The 22,615-nt window shown below is 39.3% G+C and overlaps 1 protein-coding gene across 5 annotated transcripts in view; it reads left to right on the plus strand.

Moving 5' to 3' along the window:
- mettl15 (methyltransferase like 15) overlaps window positions 1–22,615 on the plus strand; it is a 44,644-nt gene that overhangs the window by 639 nt on the left and 21,390 nt on the right. For 3 of the 5 annotated variants that reach the window (XM_034562129.1, XM_034562120.1, XM_034562138.1), the window contains exon 2: window positions 1,033–1,278. In XM_034562129.1, coding sequence (XP_034418020.1) covers window positions 1,048–1,278 — 231 coding nt within the window. In that variant the 5' untranslated portion in view covers window positions 1,033–1,047. The remainder of the gene's footprint in view (window positions 1–1,032; window positions 1,279–22,615) is intronic. The other 2 variants (XM_034562146.1, XM_034562154.1) reach the window with 1 other exon arrangement.

Genomic DNA, 22,615 nt, shown 5'->3' on the forward strand with positions numbered 1-22,615 from the left:
TTTTAGCCCCACTCCTAGCTTATTGGCTATAGCAACTAAGTAGCCATGGCGATAAGAGAAGGGGGCCTTAATACCTCCTCCACAAATTGTTTAATAATGCCGCTATTATCCTACCCCTAGTGCCTTTCACTCACCTTATGGTACTGGGAATGGGCCAAATGGGAGGGCTGTCTAATATACCTCTGTATCAACGGCTATATTAAGTTGTAACGATGGCACAGATAATAATTCACAACTGATAATTAGTTTGCTCCAAACAGTCGATCATCCATTCCCTTCTCTGCTCTTCTAGTAAAGGACAGCTTACCTTACCTGAACAATGTAAACATTTTAATTGACATCTTGATGCAGGCAACGGTAATGGAATATTAATAATGATAATAATAATAATGTGTACACAAAGTGTTTTTTTAAAGCTTGTAAGGTACAGCAGCTATGGCCCCACAATCTGACAGCAATCATGCATTGTCACTCAATATTTGATTGTCATCTCATCAAATACTGTGTTATGCTTTGCTGCCATTGAACATTTGCTTTGTGTTCACCAATGCCTGGTGCAAATTAGTTGAATTCCTTCAGCTCCTGCACATATTTATATTTCTTTGGAATTATGCGTCACTAACTGATCTCTAATTTTCAATGCATCTAGTTGCCAGGAAACACCTGCATACCCTTTTAACCATGTGGCTCACTGCAGGCAGTGTTGTCCATGTAGAATGCCAAAATGTTGAACTAATTAACCAAATATGTACTTACTTGCATTGAGGATGCGGTGGCGAGTGTATGAGCTACAGATGTGGGCTGTTGGAAAAGTTCAACCTCTAGCACAAGATATCTGCAAGTTTGCACTTATGATGTCAGCCTAATATTTGTTTTCCGAGTTATTATACTTGATCACTACTCCAAATAATAGCATAGTTAATACAAACACTTATTTGGCTATTTGTAAATATGTGGTCACCTGTCACACTGTTCCAAACCATGCTCCACTACATTGGTTTAAACACTTTGTTCCTCTTGTTTTCTCCATAGATTATTAAAGGCACTATGTTTTTTCCAGTGTGCGCCAACCCAATGTTAAGGAAAGCAAATCCCACTGTGTGGAGAGCATGGAGGTCATGGAAGTTAAGCCTGCACTCTTCAACAGCTCGTGCATCTTCTGGTTCTGGTCCCCTTGACAGATCTGAAGAACCGTCTTCTGTTTTAACCCAAAAGTCTCCTCATACACCTGTTATGCTTAAAGAGGTGCTTCATCATTTAGACGTTCAGCCAGGCCAGGTACGTTTGCATCTTTGTTGTTTGTGCAAGTTTTTTAATATAAAGTTAATGTCTCTTTGTTTTAAATATTTATTTCACAAGTCAAAGCTTCATTCAGATCAAATCAGTTCTGTGTGAAAGTATTTAAACAAAAGCAACTGTCATTTAACTTTTTTCTTATTACCATTATTGCTAATATAATGTATTCATCCACTGATGTATTCATCCATTTAAAGCTCCTAGAATGTGTTGAGAACGTAGGAAAATCTGAAGTGTGTCTAAATTGTAAGTCATGGACTGACTTAGATATAAGTGATTAGATCGTGTTTTTATTTTTAGGCATTGTTGCTTTGGTTTCTGTGGTAATGGCATAGGCATGCAAACTCATACTGAGAGGTGTTTCTTATATTATGTCTCTCTAATATGTGTCAGGACATTTGAAACACCAATGAAAGTCATACATTTTGATACAAGACCAACTACATTCTCAGAAATGACTAGGCATCAACAACAATGTACATTTTAATCTCCACAAATATGAAATGTATTGCAGGTCTGTTGTATTAGTTTAGTAAGAAATACATTATTTGGTTTTAATTGGTTTTCAAATGAAAGAACATCAGTCTTAAGAAATAGTTTTCCAAATGCGTGCTTCATAACACCTCAAGAGTTTATCGTTGTTATCTGAAGATGGCTATTGGAAATGACCTCTACTGATGATTATTCTCTTTACCGAGATGTTTGTTGCTAAGGTAAAAATGAATAGGACAGGGTGACAACAGCTTGGATTTCACTTAATGTATGTACTACCAGGACAGATGGGTATGAGTCAAAAGCCTTCTGGTGTGGCAGGCAGCATTGGAGGGGAAGTGATGCCCCCCCTATATAATGCATGGTCAAGACAGGTGGGCACCATGGGTCAACAACTTAGTCAGGAACTGCGCCACTGTAAAGCTGTTGGCAGGACACAGGGTGCTGCGTCGTTCCTGCCTGAACTTTAGCACCTCCAAACTCCTCCGCTGCCCGCCCATTTGCCAACTGTCCCAAGACAGCTTGCCAATCAGATGCTATTAAAAACAGTTTGATATATTTTGTTTTTTTGTGCATTACATGCTGTAGACCTCACTTAGTGTGACGCGTTGTGGAAATGTTGTATTGTTACATCCATAAGTTGTGTCTTAAATGTTGCTTGAATGCAGATGTCAGCGAATTTATTTATTTATATGATGACACATATAATGTTGCAGTTATACCAGTTCTATAAGCACATCAACATTACAACCTGATTAGGGTGCTGTCATATTGCCATATTACACATTTATAGAGCCAAATCATCACTCTGTAAAGGCAGCCACATGCCTTGTCAGTCGTAGTCAGGCAATCAAAAATCTGAATTCTGACATGGCTCCCTGACAGAGCTGTCATTTAAGCAGTCAAATGTGTGGTGGTTAAGTGATGGTGTCACTAACAGATCAGTTTCTGTGAGATTGAAAACCCGATATCAGACAAGTGTCCACTGAAATCACTGAGGGCAGTGAGATGTATAATTCGAATGGCTATTGTAAAATAATCACCAAAATGTAATTGCTCTTGTCAGCTGAAGCAGAGTATGTATGAATGGAGTACTTAAGCCATGATGGGTGTCGGAGCATATACTGCAGTTAAACCAAAGTGTGTAAATGGAGCCTTTCAGTGCCCTGCTGCCTCCCACACACAGGCCGTCTGACTGTAAATGTGTATAAAGGTTGCTAATTTGCACTGCTAGCCTACACTGTATTTTCATTGTTTTGCAAATAGCCATCATGCTTATATGGTCTGGATTCATAGTTATTATGTTTCTTCACTGAAAGCATACATTCACTTAACAAAGATGTACACAGTTCATCTCTAATTGACTTCAATGGAGGGGTGGGGGGATATCACAGACATGTTTTTTAAGAAGGATCACAGGAGGTTATGTGTTTGTGTGTGTGTGTGTGTGTGACAGTGTGAGTCTGTGCTTCTGTGTCTGTCCAAGGCGAATCTCTCCTGCTACTACAGCAAACTGTTAGATTTTAGTTGGCCAGTTATGGCTGCACGCTCAAGGACCTCATGTGTTTGCGACGACTCACACTTTTTCGAAACACCTTTTGTATTGTCTGTTTCATACTGCCATTGACTCCCGGCTGACTCCTCACACACCACACTTAACGGGCCGCTAGGGGCCGCAAGTGATAACACTGCAACTACTGTTCGCCCAGATACACCGTGGGAAACAGTTTGCACACTGTTATTGTTTTGGAGTACCTCTTGGCTGCTGCTGTGTGGCTCACTTTAATTGTTCGATTGTTATTGTTTTTTACAAACAGCTAACAGAACTACACGGTACTCTCGTACGCAGCTCTGATGCTCACTTAGATTGTTATTTTGTTTTTGTTTGATTGTTTTTATTTTTGTTGCCGTGTTTGGCTAACCAACACAGACACAGGGGGGTGGAACAGTTTGTTATTGTTTTGGACAGTGTGTTTGGCTAGTGTAACTACCAGTGCACACACTGATATTCTGATCAAATACCTCAATATCAAGATTTCAATACTGTCGGGTTGACCATTGATGCTTTCAAGAAATATTACACAATGAGCTTTTTGCTAAATAATCATCAGTAATGTAGATATAATAAATGATAAAGTGTTTAAGGTCAATAATAGTACCGTTATAGTAATGGTCTAGTAAGATCAGAAAATGACATCCCTTTGTCGTAATGTTGCTTTTTAAACCAGAAAAAGACAACACTTATGCCATATTACCATATCCAAAATTGAAGATAATAGTCTCATTACAATATCTACATAATATCAATATATTGCCCTGCCCTACCCTAAGGGTCATTGTTGTGATTGTCATTGTGAGCATGTCAGCATGCGCTGACGGTTGGCAATCAATTTGATGTGAACGCTGGGGATGCCTGAGACGTTTCAAAATCTTAAACTAAGATCACTTCTTTATTAATATGTAATTTTGATGTACTCCATCTATTGGATAGTCAAATTTGTCTGCAAAAAGAAAAAGACCGTTACTTTCAAGAGTTGTAGAGCAATGTATCATTCATCATCAACCATATTTTTCTATTAATATTGTCACAGTTTTTACAGAATGTATTATTGAACTTGTCCATCAGATGGAACTGTTTACAGTCAAGACTTGGGAGTGACCATAGTTTTATCTGGGGAGGTCAGTGAGAGCTGGAAGGACTCAACTTGATGGTCCGCTAAGACAATAAGCTTTGAGGTGCACAGAGCTGCACACCGCGATGTTGATGCTCAGTGGAATTGGCAGAACGGGCAACCACTGTAAACTAAAGCAAGCCGTTTAAATAATGTTTTTTTAAATGTTGCGATTATCACAGCTGTGAAGCAACAATAATAGATCCCCATTTTTTGTAGGTTAAAGTTTTTTCTTTGTTCTAATGCTTTCATGAAACTTCCACCTCAACTTGTTAATACTCATGGTTATGCAAAGGCATGGGCTGAAAAGGACAAAGCATGAGAAGTCCTCCACTGGCACAGGGTGCTTGCGTAGGGGACCTCCGCTAGAATAGATTAATGAGCCATCAGCTGAGAGTCCAGGGGAAAAACCCTGTGCTGCTGTAGAAGGAGAAACGAGCTGCCTACTCTTACATTTCAGTCTCAACACACTCCCTCTTGTGGAATGTATGAGACCATAAGTGTTAAACATCCTTTTTTGGATCAATATCAGTCTTTCAACAATCAACACATGTTATTAGTAGGATTGGGCCAATAATAACTATCGCTGGACAGTTACATATGATAATATGGCATGAGATTTATTATTCCTTACAACTATCAGCATGAAGATATGTCAGTGTTAATGTTTAACAAATGTTGTTCTATATTTTGTAATTCAAATCTTTTTGGCATTCATATAATTATGTTGCTCTAATGCGACCATCATGCCAGTCATTTAGAAATGTCCACATACAAATTTCATCCTGTTCACACTCGTGAATAGTCTATATGATTTAATTGAAGTCAACTATGGATCTTATCTCTGCTATACAACTCCAAAGGCAACAACAGTAATCAATAAAAAAAACTCCTAAAAGTGGAAACTTTTTAGAGGACCACCAAAGCACTGGGATCTTGAATCCTGGGTTCATCATGAAAGTAACAGAATGCAGGTGGCCGTCGACGTGGAACCTGCACAGAATAAATAGCAGAAACCAGGCTAGACTCATGACAATGGAAATCTAGCACAAAAAAACAGCAAAACCGGCAAACTACAAATTTACAGGTGTTGTAGCTTGTTAATAAGGCCCTGAACACAGCAGTTGAGTGCTGCACTTTTCACTTCCCCTGTTATTTGGGTTATTTGTCATTGTAATTCGGACACATGATGAGACAGTCTGTTCTATGGATGGAAGACCACAAAACACTCTGCCAGCTGCTACTTCTCAGTGCATTTTAAGATGTAAGATAGAACACGGGCTAGAATAAGTAGTGTAGAGCTGTGTGACATGAGTTGCCATCTGTTTTATCTGTAATTTTCCATTTTTCCATTAAATGTCTTTTTTGTGGAATGTATTGTGGTTGTTAGGGAAGAAAAATGCATCAATCCAGCATATCTTCAAATATCTCCCCTAGTGGGCTAATGTCAGCAGAGGATACTCTTTTACCGGGTACTGAGTGTACCAGCTTGTAAAGAGGGGCATTGATGGGGTTAATATGATCTTTTCTCATTTAATTAGTTTGAAGTCTTACAGCTGAATTTTGGGAGCACCATGTACTTTTGTGCAAGGCTATTAAGATACTTAATATAGAATCTATAAAACCTGTATCGTAAAACTGACGGTCAGCAATGGAAGGAAATCTAAATCTAAATGTTATATATATATATATTCTCGGTACATGGGCCCCAGCATTTGAAATGTATGCTATTTCAGATAAAAGATCCTTTTTTTTTGTGAGCAACATTTGTGTTATAACTTAAATTCCCAGTACCAGCCAGGTGAAGCACTGTTGTTGATACAAGCAAAAGGGTAATATGATCTTGTCTCTTCAAATTAGTTAAAAGCCTTGGAGTTTCTGTTTGGGCGGTGCAGCTGAAGCCTAGAAATTGCTTCAGAAGTAAATATAAAGTACAGGGAGTTACAGTAATAAAAAGTTGTCTTTGCATCTTTTCTTTTAGTAAAGAACTATGTTAAGACGTTTGATTTATTTCTATAAAATAATTGTACACAGTGTGTCAGTCAGCGTCTCCTAAGACATATCACAGACATTTTATGAATGTCCCAAGAGTTTATTGTAATCTTTTATTTTTTATTTTCAATTTCAACTATAATCAGTTGTGTATTTGTAGGTACTAAATGTTATTTTAACTGTAGACACAATGATTAAGAATTACATTTTATTTACATTAATCATCTGACAACAAATACTGAAGTTGTTTTGTAGTCATTCTTTAAAAGGGTGTAACAGCTAGACAAGCTCACTCGCTCATATGATGCCCAGAATAAACACTATCTCTATTATCTGTGCAAAACATATGCCACCACAACCTCTTCTGGGTCTTTAATGTTCTTTTTATTTTTTTCTCTTTACACTCCTTTTTTTGGGAGCGCTGAGTAGTGAAAGAGGAGGCTGGTAAATAATTGATCCTTGTAATTAAACTCTCCAGCCAGGGATGCTGGGGCTGATTGACGGCCAGATATTAGGCCCTTGTCTCGTAAGGTTGCAAGTTTAGTCTGAGGTTATCAGTGGCCAGAAGAGTCTTTCTCCCTCCCTGCCTCATTACTTTCATGAGTAGAACATTTCATAGTGGAACGGTGGGTGGGGGTGTGGTGTGAAGACAGTCTGGGACTTCATTAGCCAAATGGGGTGCCTCAGTCTACAGAGCGCCAAATCGTTCAGCTTTGCTGAGCAGACAACCCTTTTGTGGGTGCTTCACCACACTGTCTAGTTGAGTTGTTTTAGCCCTTTCATCTTTCACGTTCTTCAGCTTCATTTAAAAGACAACTTCAATAAATAAAGTGAACCTTTGTGTGCCGACCTGAGCAGATGGTGTCTATCATAATTTAGCCCAAGTAAATCACCCTCCGACCTCCCAAACTATATTTGCTGACTTTTCCAGTTTTGCTACATTGCTTACAAAGCTGTATAGCTCACAGCCTACAGTACATTATATTGTCCAATAAAGCTTACATGCTCTGCTAAAAGTAAATACTTTCCCAAATATTGCAATTTATTAATGTTTGATTGGATTTCCCATGAATAAAATGTGGACTGTGTGTACAGGAAAAAAAAAAATTGTACTGGAGAAGAGTGCTGCTACAACATCAATTATGGAGTTATATTTGCATGTAGCTTTAATAACAATTATTGAAATTGTATAACTCTATACTCGCATGTATCCAATATTGCTAAACTCAGTGAAAATTCACTGGAACCCATCCTCAACACTGAACTGATACTATTAAACCAGGTTTTATTGCAATATTTACATTTGTTGCTGGTGTGTGAGTGTGGGTATGCTAATCAGATACATGCCCTGTGGACAGCAGATGACTCATTCCTGCAACACATCTTCGATTGGTGTTTGTGTGAGGTCCAACTGCATTATCTCAGTGGTCTTTCTTTTAAATATGTTCAGGATAATTATCAAACAAAACATTGCTCATGCAGTCTAGTTACTGTTTACCTACCTACTGTTTTTTTATTTTACTATTTAGGTATGCATATATGCATTGTGATGTTGGTTCTTATTTTCTGATTGATTCTGTTTTTTAACAAATGGTTCCACTTATTGTCATATTATTACACTTTGAAAATGTGCTGATCGCAAAATATATCTTAATGTTGATCAGATTTGGACTCACAGATAGTTTGATCTATCACACATGTTTTGGTGTTTTTTATAAAACAGCACAATAGAAGCATTAATTGATTCCTAACATGTGGATTTATATGCTTTGCTGGAGTAAATTGTTTGTCATGTTCAACATGCCCCTTTTGCATGAAATTATGTTTTTAACAGCAATCTTATTTTGCAGTATCACTAAAGTCCACATCTACAAATGCGACAGCCAGGCGGCCATATTGTAAACGCAAGAGAACAGTGTGTGTGGCGATGAGCGTGGAAGCGGGAACGTAGATAAAAGTGACCTGATCTGTAAATACTAGCCAACACACGCTTTCTTTTCTGTGCAGTGTCATCAAAGGTGTGGCCCATTTCACAAAAGTGTTTTGGGAGCACACGCAGATCGCAAATGGTGGCAGCGTCGCGTTTCAGAAATAAGTGTTGCTCTCAAATTGCGAGTCCTACTTGGCTCTCAACTGCTTACGGGCTGCAACTATGGCATTTGCTTTTTAAGGATTGAAAGAGTTTTGAATTAGCAAGACAAAATGATCTCAGCTAGTTGTCGAATACATGCAAGTTACTGTACATGCAGGCAGGGTAATTCTACTCTCAAGCTGATCGGCGAGATGGAAGAGAAAATGATAGTCAGTGACTTTCCAACTGTATAAAGTATTATTAACCAGGGTATTGTGGCCAATTTAAAGTGTTGGTAATTTAAAACCGATGTGATTTCTCCAACTGATCTGTCTCAGCATGTTTTCCTGCATCCTAATGATCTTTTTTTAAACTGCTGTTGCACCTTTTCCGATAAAGTCAGTTGCAGTGACCTTATCTGTGTATTCAACATTATCTATATTCCCAGCAGCATCCTGATGAAGTGCTATTGTTCTCAGCTGGAGGGCTTCCACTTCTTGCCTACTCGGTTTCCCGACTAATTTGGCAGGGAAGAGCATGTCCGCTCGACACTACATGACACTACTGACCTAAACCAGTAGCAGCAATTTCCTTGCTTCCTTTTCTCAAGTTCTTACACAGTGTCGACCTCCACAGTTTCACCGGAGTGTCCCTACACATGGTTGCCGTTTTTATATAAACTAGCCTATATCGCAGACCCCTTGCTTCATATGAATCTCTTAAAAACCTGCTTGGTTCTTCTTGTCATGCTTTTGACGCGCACGCACGCACGCACGCACGCACACACACACACACACACACACTTCCGAGCCACCAGCCAGCTGTTGTGCTCATTCTTTTAATGTTAGCTATTGAGTATCCAGCCACCAAAAGAGAACATTTAAACAACTTAATGCTAAATCTACACACTTGTCACAGCGTTGGACAGCATGTAGCTATCGCTAGGTACGCAGTCATTACCACAGATTTACCAGATTTTGTAATTTGCAGATGACTTCATTTCCAGTAGACGGAAAGGAGAGAACAGGCTTGGCCTGACCCTGTGGGTAGAGGGGAGGTTTAGAGGGCGTTAACATTATTTTATTTCATGACTGAGATAAGTCCCATACGGTTGACTCTATCTCAGAATTTAAAGATTAAGATAGATTTAAAACAGTAGGCGTTTTGAGCCATTTTCAACATTGCAATGCAGATTGTTTTTTTTAATACATTTTCAATATTAAAACTAGCATCGACCTGTTTCATCACAGCACAGTCATATTATTCAATTCACAAATAACTTACAGATGTGCTTTGGCTCACACCTTCACCTTTTTCTGAGAAGCACCTGGAGGAAATATATGCACACTGGCAGCAGTGTTCGGCGTGGTCACTTTGATCCTGACTGCATCCCGCTGAGGGACAGCCCCCACACACAAGCTTAGATACCTTCTAGGCAGCCATAGGCTCCTGAGACTTACCATTACCCCGCAAAGACTGTTGTCAGAGATTGAAAGCTTGGGCCCGGCTGATGGTCATTTTTCCAAGTTGAGGCTCAAAGTCTAACCTTTGGTCATTTCCACCTTTTACAAACTACAGGTCTGTGCCAGCTCAGAGATGGGAGATATAAGCATATGTACTGTGAGATGATTGCAATTTGTCAACCATCCTGGATGCAGGTCTTTGAATTGCTACCCACACCATGAATTTGAACGTCATTGACACTGAGGCAATCGGTAAAGAAAATACTAAACATTGGTGTACTGATGATGATACCAGTCATGGAAAGGCCAGCACATCAGTACATAGCGCTGCAATGTGATGCTTTCCTCAGAGCCCACACCTTCCCCCAAGCCACTGTTCACTGCCCCCACCCCATTCCCTAGTTCTTTTCATTTCAAATGTTTTGTATACCCAGTTCAAACTACTGGAAGCATCTTCTTAAATGCCTAGAAGTCTTTTCCCTATTACCATGCCTTCCACCACAACTCCTTCATTTAGCTCGACTCCTCTTTGCACTCCCTAATGGACTTGGCCCTGTTCTTCTTTTGTCTTCCTTTAGTGCCATGACATTCACCTTCAGGAGAGGAAGTCCTCTTTCCTGATGCTTCTTTACATTTTGTGAATATAGTTCGATGATTCCACCCCCTCTTTTCATTTTCACTTCTGCTTTCTCTCTGGCTTTATATAGTTTGCATTGTTTCCCTGGCACACTGTATTGACAGTAGTGTCACACTCAAGAGAAATCTTTCTGAGCAGTGAAGAAGTGCAATGAAGCATGTAATCATTTTGAATAGATCCACTACATCATATTTGACCTTAATTCTTGTTTCCTGTTAAAACAAAGACACATCCTTTTGGCATTTCTGTCACAGTTTGTGGCATTTCTTATCCACTGAAAGTTAGCAGTCTCTATATTTTGTGTTTTTACAACAATCTTGAGGGGGGATTATGGGCGCCACACTTTGACGATGACGCTGTTGGCTGGTGTTATCAGCTGTAACTGCTGTATGAGAGCAGTGCAGAGCGGAGGCCGTGAGCTAACCAGTAGGACATGCTCAGACTATGTCCGATATGTCATGTTTCTTATAATTACATATACTCTTTCTCCCTCATTGAAAAATCCATAATATGTGAATATGCAAGTAGGTTTTGTTAAAACATTAACTGCTCAACCCAAGTTGTCTCCTACTTGGGGTCGGCTGTAGCTCAAGGGGAGAGTGGAGAGTGGTCGTCCGGTAACCACAAGGTAGCCGGTTCAATCCCCACTCTCCCCATAATTGCATGTTGAAGTGTCCTTGAGCAAGACACTGAACCCCCAGTTGCTCCCCGGGCGCTTCACTGCAGCCCACTGCTCCTTAATAACTAAGGATGGGTCAAATGTAGAGAAGAATCTCCCCACGGGGATCAATACATGTGTACATTTCTTATATTTCCATTCTCACTGTTTTTGCAGTAGAGGTTTCATGTTTCCATATCACACTTGCATAAGTTGAATATTGGACCACAACTTGCTTCCAAACTAAGTGGGATGTCACATAATCATATTTATACACTTGTTAAACTGAGATTTAAGAGGAGCACACCAAAACTTTATCTCTTTAGCATATGGACATGAAAACAGCCATCTAGTGTTAAACCCTGCAAAGGTCATTCAGCACAGTGAAGCTCAAATGTCCAAGAGAGAAAACGGTAAAGAAAACTGAATTTTGAACGGAGGAGGACTTCAATTTTGCTTCAGCAAGTCTGCCAAAGCCTCCTTTTTTGCAAATAACTCATAGACTGAAATAATAATGCTGTGAGTTTGTTAAAGTAAAATGTCAAATAAAGTTCAGTCTTCATGGATATTTACATAACAGCTCAGGCATGACAGCCGTGATTTGACCAGGCTTGTCAAAGTAATGAGGAGGATTTCACACATGGTAACCCCATGGCCCCTATTTTCAACCCCAAACTAACCTGCTAGACATTAATTTGATTATCATGAACGACTGCTACAGAGCACAGAAGTGGGGCTGTCGTCTGTACTGATGTAAGGATGTGTATCCTGGAGCTTCAAGGCAGAGTATACGGAATAATCTGTATTTGCGGATTAGGTGGTTGTGATTTTAGATAATAAATCCTTTATAGTTAAAGCCAGTTATACTGATATAGGAACATATCTAAAATGTAACAGTAACAGTAACAGTCACTGCATATTAGTTGGAGTGCTCAATAATTTCCTTGTTAAAGTCTGCATTCAGTTTTATGTGAAAATGAATCTTTCCAGCAGAGAAAATGTAGCTCTGCAAGACAAAAACAGACAGTTTGGCTGGGGGGGGTGGGGGTGGAGAGTGATGACTCATGCACACAGTTGAGGTCCCTCCCTTTCTATTTCTTTCAGTATCCAATCAGTTCTTCTCCAGCTCTCACTCATTGCCTCCAAATCAGATCCTCACAATGCTTTACCATCCCCTGTAAATCACTGTATTTGCAAAGGTTTACAACTTGAAAGTTAGATAAAAATGACACATTCATATCATTTGGACACATTGTTACTTGATAATGTCATTACCTTGCAATGCAAATCATAATCCTTTAGTCATGCAGTGGCACCAAATTTAACTGACCCACACATTAACACATTTTGTAATCCTCTGGAAGATATTTTAAAGTTGCTACTTAATGCATTTTGCTTTAATAGAAAAAGTATCATACTTGGATAGTTCTCCAAGAAGCTAGATGAATTACAATTTTTAAAAAAATGCAATTACTTTGAGATTACGTTTTCAGAACACAGCCAGCCTATAAGGCAGCAGAAAGACTAATCGTTGCCTAGGATTGCCCACGTACAGTAAATATTGAGTTATTGGCTCATAGTTTCAGAGAAGATACAAGTGCCTGCTCTCCGTGTTTCTCCAGGGATCTCCTCAGCACCACAGTGGTGTAAGAACCAGGAGTCCTTTAAGTGGGCGGATGCTTGACATGGGCTTTATGAGCTTTATGTAGAGGAGGACAGGGACCAGGGTTTTCCTCTGTGCAGTCAGATTTTTATTGAAACATATAACAAATGGTAAATCTGGTAAAAATTGTCTGAAAGTGGTGGGTAGTAGAAAAGAGTTTATAAAAGAGAAAAAGGAAAAAGAAGAAGATATGAGGGGGTTGAGGATGTTGTGGTGTTTGACTTGAGTAGAGTGAGTGGAGGTTACATTACAAGAGTCTTCATAATATATCAGCAGCCGTTCATGGAGCTTCAAAACGTTAAACTAAACTCAAGTTGACATCAAAAAAATAATTAATCAAATGTCTAATTGTAGAAGAGCAAGATCAAGTTCACTGAATAGCATTCATTTTTCCCCCGAGCTAGTGTCGGCTACTACAGTGCACGTTTAGTGTTTGGGGACACGGAGCATGGGTAGATCATTCAAGATCTAAATCGACTTGGGTGTTGTAACTGTGTCAATGCAGATTATTTTGTTGCGTGATTACTCTACAATTGAGCCGCACATCATGTAAAGGAAGGTGCTAGAGAGGAACTGGTGTTTTTGATAACATCTAGGGAAATCTCTAGGGGCTTGGATAACATTGCACAGGTCTATCTTCATGTCCACTGTCATGTGGTGATGTTGGCACTCAAGATACATAATATAGGGCTTGCAATGGAGTTAAAACAATAGATTTAAATGCAATCATTCCAGTAAAACAAACCACCCAACAATCCATTAAATTAGGAGTCATTAGGACTTCTAGCTTGGCATCCTACTTCAGCGATTGTGACCCTAAATAGTGATAAAGTGATATGTAATCAGGGCTTTAAACTCTTGACTGATTACACTGACAGGTAATCTGTGGGCAACATTGCTGCTTCTGTAGACTGATTCCAAACTGCTTATTTATTAAAATGGACAACGTTTCAATACCAGTTGGATCTTTATCCATTGAAAATCAAAAGGCTGATTGGCTCTATGCTTACAGATGTGGTTAACCATCCAAACAACTTTGCTGTAGGCTTGCTCCTTAGTATAATGTAGTACTGAATTGTATTATTATATTGCAATAGCATTGACTTACATTATATTGTCCTGGTATACCTAATAGAGTGGCCACTGAGTGTATGCATTCATGGCAAAAACAAATTAGCACTAGTATTAAAAGTTTTGTCACCAAAGTTGTTGTTGTGTTGCTGTGCTGCATTTAGGATTTACTTCACCCACAACATGACACAACATATACCACCGACTCGAGTGGTGTTAGGCCATAGTTTGATTTCCACAATTAAACATGATACACTCACACCTAGAGGCAACACACGTGTGTTTGTCACCAGTTTACTTAACCTTAGGGACAATGTTGAGTATCCTCTGACGGCTCCCACATCCATGGCTGTCCAAGGATCAGCACCTTGGACAGCGATCACGGCACACTTATGTTCAAAATGCAAAGAATGATCCACCGATGCTGAAAGCAGGAGGATAAATCCACAGACTTAAACCTTTACAACAGCTAATCATAATATTATTTTAGATTGATTTAGTCTTCAGTTCATTGTAGTCTGGTTACCATCCAGGAGCCTTCAGACAGGTTCAGCCTCCTTAACCAGAGCCCCTGCTCGGATTAGAAAAATAAAAGCACACAAGAAAAGGTTTTAAACTATTATCTTTGAAAAATATACACATAACTATAACTGTTTCAAATGAGCTCTCTGTGAGAGCTAGCTTAGCTTGCATACCATTAGAATTGCTTGTCATCCCATTTCCTGTTATTTCTTGTCTTTGTTCAAGTATCCTGCTGCTATTTTGTCAAATAGAATTTAGTTTATGGCAGTTTCATTGTCCTGGTTATTCTTCTTCATCCCAGTGACCAGCAAATCAGCCACATAAACAGAGAGCTTTTGTGTTTCGCCCATACATTTACCTTACAGTGCTGTGTGACAAAAAGTGAGCTAGTAGAAGTGTCTTCACTTCTGTTCTTTTTCTTTCATGGGTTTTTATTTATGTACTTTTCATTTTTCATTTGTGTGGAGGCATCATATTTTTATATGAGGATTTCTTCTTATTCCTTACAATCTATAATAATGACGACAAACTAAGGACTAGCTTGGGTGGCAGTGTGTTTCCCTTTACTAAACAGATCATTTCATTGTGTATTATGGTTTACATACATGTAGTGTATTTTCCTGTCTAAAGTGCTGTTTCTTCTGACCAAGTAGCAACTGTAATAAAGCAGTTTCAACTGACTGTTGATTGATTTTACATTACATAGTTACTTTGTGCTGCTTATTTAGACCTAAACAATATTTTACTGAGTCAAATGTCAAATATTTGACTAACATGATTTGTTTTCTGGCTTCCCCACAAATGCAGTACATAAGCTGCCTTATTTCCATGACTTCATGAACCTTTATGAATCTTTCCTCAGCCTTGAAGCAAGGCCACACCAGAAGGAACACAAAGCCCCTTAACCATGCCTATGTCTTTCGTAAAAGCCCAGATTGTGTCTGAAATTTGCTATATATTGTGTTGGGAGACACTGTGACAGACTAGCCAGCTTTCTGAAATTGTTTAGATAGTTTTCCAGCATGTCCTCTGCCTTGTGCTACACTGAGAGCACACACTCCTGTAGACCAATGTCCTGTTGCAGCCAATCCAAAAAAAGGGATGTCTCCAGTGAAAAGACACAACACTGGCAAAATAGACTGCCTAGTTAATATTTGTGTCTCTGTTTTCCCCTAGAAAGAAAGCTATAGGGAAGAAAGTCAGACACTTCAGCAACTGAAGATATTTCTCTCAGAAGTTATGCACATCAAATCTTTAATGTCATCCTCACTTTCAGTGACCATGGCTGCCATTGAAAGCGGCACAGTCCTATTTATTCTGTGTCTCTGTGGATATGGCTGTGCAGTAGTTGATACACGTTTACCAGTCTGTTAGTCTATGGCTAGTCAGCTACTCGCTCTCCCATTTCTCATGGCAAGATTCTTGATTTGCGTTTGGAGTTTGCTGTTACTTGTTTTTATAAAATCATGTCAGCAGTGTGTTATGATTGTTTAGATCAAGAGCTGACTACTCAAACATGTAACAGTGAAAGCTGTGATAATTGAATAGTCTCAAATGGAAGTTTTATTTTATTGCTTTTAGGAGTGGCATTTGATTCTAGGTGGTATATGTTTATTTTATTTTATTTGCAGGACAACATAACTAATTGAAGACATTCCTTTGGGTCTTGTATCATCTTGGGAGCATGAATCTTTGAATGAATCATCAGTTGCAATTTTAGTTAAGTGTGAACTTCTCAGACGTGTGTGTGAACATGTCAGTAGTGTTTACATAGTAGCCCTGTATGTAGAGTCATGCCTTCATTCGATTTTGTTTGATCCCCAGCAGTATTAACCTTTGTCAGCCTTGTTATACCTGTACGTACATGTCTGTCTGTCGGAGAACTTTTCCAGCAAAACAAACTGTGGCCCAGCCTGCTTGTTAAAAAAACATGAGCAGAAACGGCAATATGCATGGTACTATCTGAAAAAAAGGACTCAACTGAGATAAAAATGAAAGATAAAAAAATGGTAATAAATACAGTTTGTAGGTGGACACAGTGAGGCTTCAATAACATTTAATTAAATCACCTTCTCTCAACCCCTTTAAAGCTAGCAGGTTCTTAAGGGCCAGGAGTAAAATCATTGTCTGTACAGTCCAGATGCAACAAGTGGGGCACAATTAAATCTACTTTCATATATATATATATATATATATATATATATATATATGGTTATTGATTTATTTATATATATATATATATATATATATATATATATATATATATATATATATATATATAAAAATCAATAACCGTTACCAAAATCCAACTTTAAAACAATTGAGACAATGAATTTGAAAAACTCACTTTCTTTCCTATTTGCTCAGCACCAGCACACAGTCACATACTCATATGCCACCCACAATTAACACAATAAAGTTCACCAAATTAGAACTTATCCTTTGGGGACCATGAATATCAACACCAAATTGCATGCTGTTAATTGTTTAATTAGTATTCATGATATTAAACTGTGGACCAAAGTGTTGGACTAAAGAACTGTGGGACCTGCAAATGTTGCCACCCTGTAAATAATCACAGGCCTTATCTAGAATGTTCAAATATTACTCATAAACAAACCGGGGGTATGATCTCCTTGTCCTCTCTAACAAATAACCTCACCTCTTTACAGAAGGGACATATATAGCCATCACAAAGCCTTATAGTATATAGAGTTTCACCTATTATGAAGTTTTGACACCTATTATCCTAAATCCCACACACAAACTGACCTTATTTTCTTATTGGGGGGGGGGGGGGGGAGTGGAATAACACCATGAATTTTATGTGAGCTCCAATAAAGTTCTGTAACAGCTGGGTTACTTCTTCCATCACAGAACTCCCATGATTAATTTCTGTTTCTAATTGGCATAAGCAGCGGGGACAAATGAAAACATATTTTATGAATTTGAAAAAGGCTGGCCTTTCTTTAGGGCTTCTGAGTACCTCCAATAGGATTTGTTTATTCTCACTTATTAAATGCAGTTTTTCTTCTCTGTGTAGATTAGTGTTGTCCTAACTGGCTCAAATACCTCCTCAAGCATGTATGTAACTTGTGCCAAAAGAGTGCAAACAGCACTGAATAGAAGAGGAATGAAAGTATTTGTTGTAACTCTTCAGCATTCCTCTGACAAAAGAGAGATTACCTTAACATAAAGAGAGGCATTTGGAAGCAGCCCTCTGGCAAAGAGATTTGTCAACATTTCTGTGTTCCTGTATCGCTTGTTTGCTCACTCACTAACTAATTCACTCACTCTCTCTTACTTACTCTGACACACAGGTAGTAGGTTTAGTACACTTTGAATTGAGGTAGATGAGGCAAAAAGCTGCGTTCTTCTCTGACATTGCTCATCAACATCAATATAATCTCTTGACAGAGTAATTGCGGGAAGCTCTCTTGCCTTTTGAGTTTGTCTACTCTCACTGGCCATCTGTTTAGTGCGCCACACCCCCACCTGCTAGACTAATATACACCTATCCCAATCGTTTAAATAAAGTAGAGGGGGGAAAAACACTTATCAACCCTTTACATGCTTTTAAAGAGAAATTGAGATCAGAAAAGTACTGAAGTTGTCATAAGTGGGTTCAAAAGTAATGTTATTGTGAGTCTTGAAATAGTTTGAGCATAGCAGCAGTTTTAATGGTGAGATTGATGTCCAGAGTCAAGTGCATTAAGGCAACAGACACGTCGCTGCTCTCTGAAGTCGATAAGACCATCATCATTCCCGTAATCGTAACCTCCACCTTCATCTATTCATAAGGTGCTCTCGTGCTGCAAACCGGCAAATAATTGTGCTCACTTGTATCTCGCCATGAACTTTGTGTGACAGAGAAAGAAATGCAAACCGGTTACCTCCACTCTTGCCATGGCAACGGACGCGACAAGAAAAGTGATCCTGTACCTGTGTATCTGTCTCCCTAATAGTCTGTGTGTTAGTGTAACAAGATCTGTAAAAACTCCCCTCAATGACATTTTAGATCCCTCACTGTAACTGACCTGGGCTGGGGAGTCACAAGTAGGATTTAGGTGAGTACTCAGCCTTCTCTCAGGTTCCTGTTCCCCTTTTCCTAATGAATTCAACCATAAGACAACTTGAGATGAGGCCCCTTTTCCACATGGTCAGGATATTATTTACTGTTGTATGAGCTGTATTACGTTTTCAAATTCTCATTAAAGGAAAATTAGAATCCTTTCCCCGGATCATATATGTTTGTAAAATCACTTAAAATAGATGCTCCAACCCGTTTTATTATTTTAACATAGCAAATAAGAGACTGTAATGTGTTTACATTGTTCTTTTTGGGAAGAAAAGCTCTCATTAAGAATGCTATGGAGGGACTGCTAAAGTGTCCTGCATTATAGCACCTTGCAGCTTTACTGTCGGTCTGCACCACTTGGACCACTCCTAACTCTCCTATTCCCTCTGCTGGGAAAGGCAGATATTACACAGCCTTAACGGAGTACAAAACACAGACAACAGTAATTACTTGTATTTTAAGTGTCATCTCTAGATGTAGAGACTGCGATGACCCACGTTGTGTTCTGGCTCAATTACAACCTGCTGCATTCGTTAGGAAGGCCTGGTCTAGGTGACAGCCTCGCTGACACCCCTCTGTATGAAATATCAATGTGAATGACTCACTACAAAGTTTGGTGTCAATCATCATTGCAAATGCCAAACTCATTATCACCAAATCTTTCCAAGAAGTTTTGTCCATCTTGGGGCAGAACCGGCAGGCTTTTTAAAAAAGAGGGAAGGTTTTCACAATAGCATTCTGGGCTTTTGAAGAAGCTTGTTTTCCCTCAGGGCGAGGGAACTAGATTTTCAATTTACCTTATAAATGACCTTATGAACATCCAATTCTCCATTTTTGTTTGGCACATTCTTAATTTTTAGCTTAGTTTATTAAGTGTGTGTATATGTGTACCTGATTGAGTAAAAGGGGTGAAACTTGTAGTGTCTGTGCTCGGTGCGCCAGCGATACAAATGTGAATAAATGTGCAGAATTTATATTTTCAACCAGCAAACCTGGGGAATATTGAGCATCAGTTGGCAGTCTGCTCTGTCATTTGCTCCAGTGAAAAAAAGAAGCTTTACCTTTTGGTATTTGGGCCACAGCGTACATAAGATGGGACAAAGCATTGTTGTGACAAGTGCTGCACACTCCAGTAGAGGACCATTTTTTTCTCCTGGTTGCTTGTGTCGACTGTTTCGATAAAAGCCAGCCTACTTTGCTGTTTGTGTTTGTGTTTTCCTTTCCCTTTTTGTATTGAATAGCACAACAGGCAGGTTCATTATGCGTGTGACTCATCCCACTAGCCCACACCCCCTCCCCATCTGCTGCTGTGCGCTGGAAAGGAGAGGGAACCGCCATTGATCACTTCTTCCCTCACACATGCACGCACACACCCCACCTTCAACGTCACTATCAATCGACATGTTTAATGTTTTTGTCGGGAATAGCTGGCATTTCCTTTTCTGTCCTTTTACATCTCTTCCTTGTCATTTGCTGACATTATAATAAATCCAAGAGCAGGCATTAAAACAATTAAAAGTAAAGCATAATCCAAGCAATTATTCAAACAATGTCAGACCTGTTCAGTCAGTGCAGTTTTTTTTGTGGCAGTGGCAGTCAGGAAATGTGGATAAAGAAATATGGCTGGACAGGAGATGTTTTGTTGCTTTGTGCACGGATACAGCTGAGTTTACAGCTGCCTGATAATCTAAGATGTTGTGACTGGCAGGTCTTGGACATTGTCTGAACTAGTTTTAGTCTATAATGATGTGATGTCATTAATACACAGTGCAAATTATAGCTAAGCTGATTTTCAACCATGTTACTTATACAGCAGTGTGCCCAGGTGATCGTCGTCAGTTTTCTTGGGCTGTCCAAAAAGTTACTTCAGCAAATATCCAGTGTCATTTTTACTTTATTTTCTCCAATTGAAACTATGACTTTGGTGGCATGTATAAAAGATTTTACTCATCACTGGAGCAAAATATAGCAACATTTGGCACCAAAACCACAACACCAGCAATGCAGAAAGTTAACATTCGTTCTCCTGTGGGCTTATTTCGTTGTTTTATTATTCTTTCGCCAGAACTTTGGTCGAGCATACAAGCAGCAGCGTTGCTCGCATATGTGTAATAAATACATCAAAACATGCAGCCTAATCTGGAATCATGTGGATTGACTTATCTAAGAGATCGGACCGGCGCTTAGCCCCCAAAATGCCAGAAAACAGCGAGAAATTGTCCCACTCATTTGAATGGGGTTTCAGAAGAGAAAACGCTAATCAATGCTAATCTTTGTGCCCATAGTGACTCGCCATACGTTAAGGTAGAGAAATAATTTAAAATGTAAAACGTTAATTAAAGGATGGTGCTTATTTGATCAATTGGAAATTTTTTCATGCCTAGCACAGTTTAGATGGAATCTACAAAGCCACACAAAGAAGTGAGAGCATTTTGTGAACTGTGATTAAGCTGTCATATCTAAACCCAAAAACACATTTAAGGACACGTAAACGTTCACAAAAGCCTTGAGCCGCTCCTAATGTCCACACTTTTGAGATCAGAGTTATGGTTTTTTGTGACATTCCACATTCTTTTTCATGAAATACCAGATTAGTCAGGGACACACAGCTGCTTCAAATGAGCTAATCAGGGCAGCTTTACCAACACATGCCCTCTCACCATGGCAACCAGTGATACACATAGAGGTAGTGTGTGGCTCTGTCACCCGCCCCCCTGCACAGTGCAGGCAGGAGCAAACTGAATTGAGGAAGGAAGCAAGGAAAGGAAACAAGGAAATGAAGCAAGGAAGCCAGCCAGCAAAGGAGGCAATGAAGGAAGGAAAGGAAAGAAAGAAAGGAAGGAAGCCAATCAAGGAGGCAAGGAAGGAAGGACTGAAGCCAGTCAAGGGGGGCAAGGAAGGAAAAGGAAACAAGGAAAGGAAGGAAGGAAGCCAGCAAAGGAGGCAATGAAGGAACACAGGAAAGGAAGGAAGGAAGCCAGGAAAGGAGGCAATGAAGGAAGGTGCAGGAGCAAACTGTCATTAACACATCTCACTCCCGGTAATATATATATATATATATATATATATATATATATATATATATATATATATATATATATATATATATATATATATATATATATATATATATATACACATATATACACATGTATATAAACACCTCTCATTAGTAGCCACACATCTAAATTTCTCATACAATTTTTAATTTTGTTCTTCTTTTTTCAACCTAACAGAGGGCAACTGCAACCTATGCAGACCGGTAGTCCTTTTGCACAAATGTCTAGGCATTTGTTGTTTGTTCCAGTTGTACGTACTCTTGTTGGTCCCAAAATACCACACAGACAGGCGAAGTGAACCAAATGGTCGCAGCGCTGCTTCAGGGTCATGAGAGGAAGGGTCTGGCTAGCAACAGTGAGTCGTCCCATTGCTATGCCAATATGGAGTGGTATAGTTGTCTTTTTCCAAGACTGTCTAATGGAAAGATTATCATCATTGGCTTTTAAAAGACACACTCTTCATGGGTTACAGGGTTCCTGCAGCCCATTATTGTGGTGGTTCCCCACTGTACTTGAAATAAGGAGCCCTTCACCAATGTTGAGTGAGCTGACTGTTCAGACCATGAGTTCACAACTAAATTGATCAGCTTGGTCGCTGATTGATTGATTGATCGCATTGTACTTTTTAACCAGAGAAGCAGTTGGGAATTCTCCATACTTTTGTAAAGTGCTCTAAACTTTACTATTGCTGTCAAAGTCCTCAGTTAGTTCCGATGACTAATAGGAGATGCCTCCCCCAAGTTTTCCTTCAATACATGTCTTGTGCTCTCATTGGCTGTAGCTCCACGAAAGGACAGGGATTTAGCCTGTTGGGTGATACAGCTGCAATCCTCTTTGTTTGCGTCTTTGAACAGCGATCACAGAGCCAATGCCAAATTGCCTCTGATCTGGGGCTTTTGGTTGAAAGCTCCAAGAATTATTGGCGAGTGAAAACTCAGGGC

This window comes from Cyclopterus lumpus, chromosome 3, assembly GCF_009769545.1.
Source record: "Cyclopterus lumpus isolate fCycLum1 chromosome 3, fCycLum1.pri, whole genome shotgun sequence".
Lineage (NCBI taxonomy): Eukaryota > Metazoa > Chordata > Actinopteri > Perciformes > Cyclopteridae > Cyclopterus > Cyclopterus lumpus.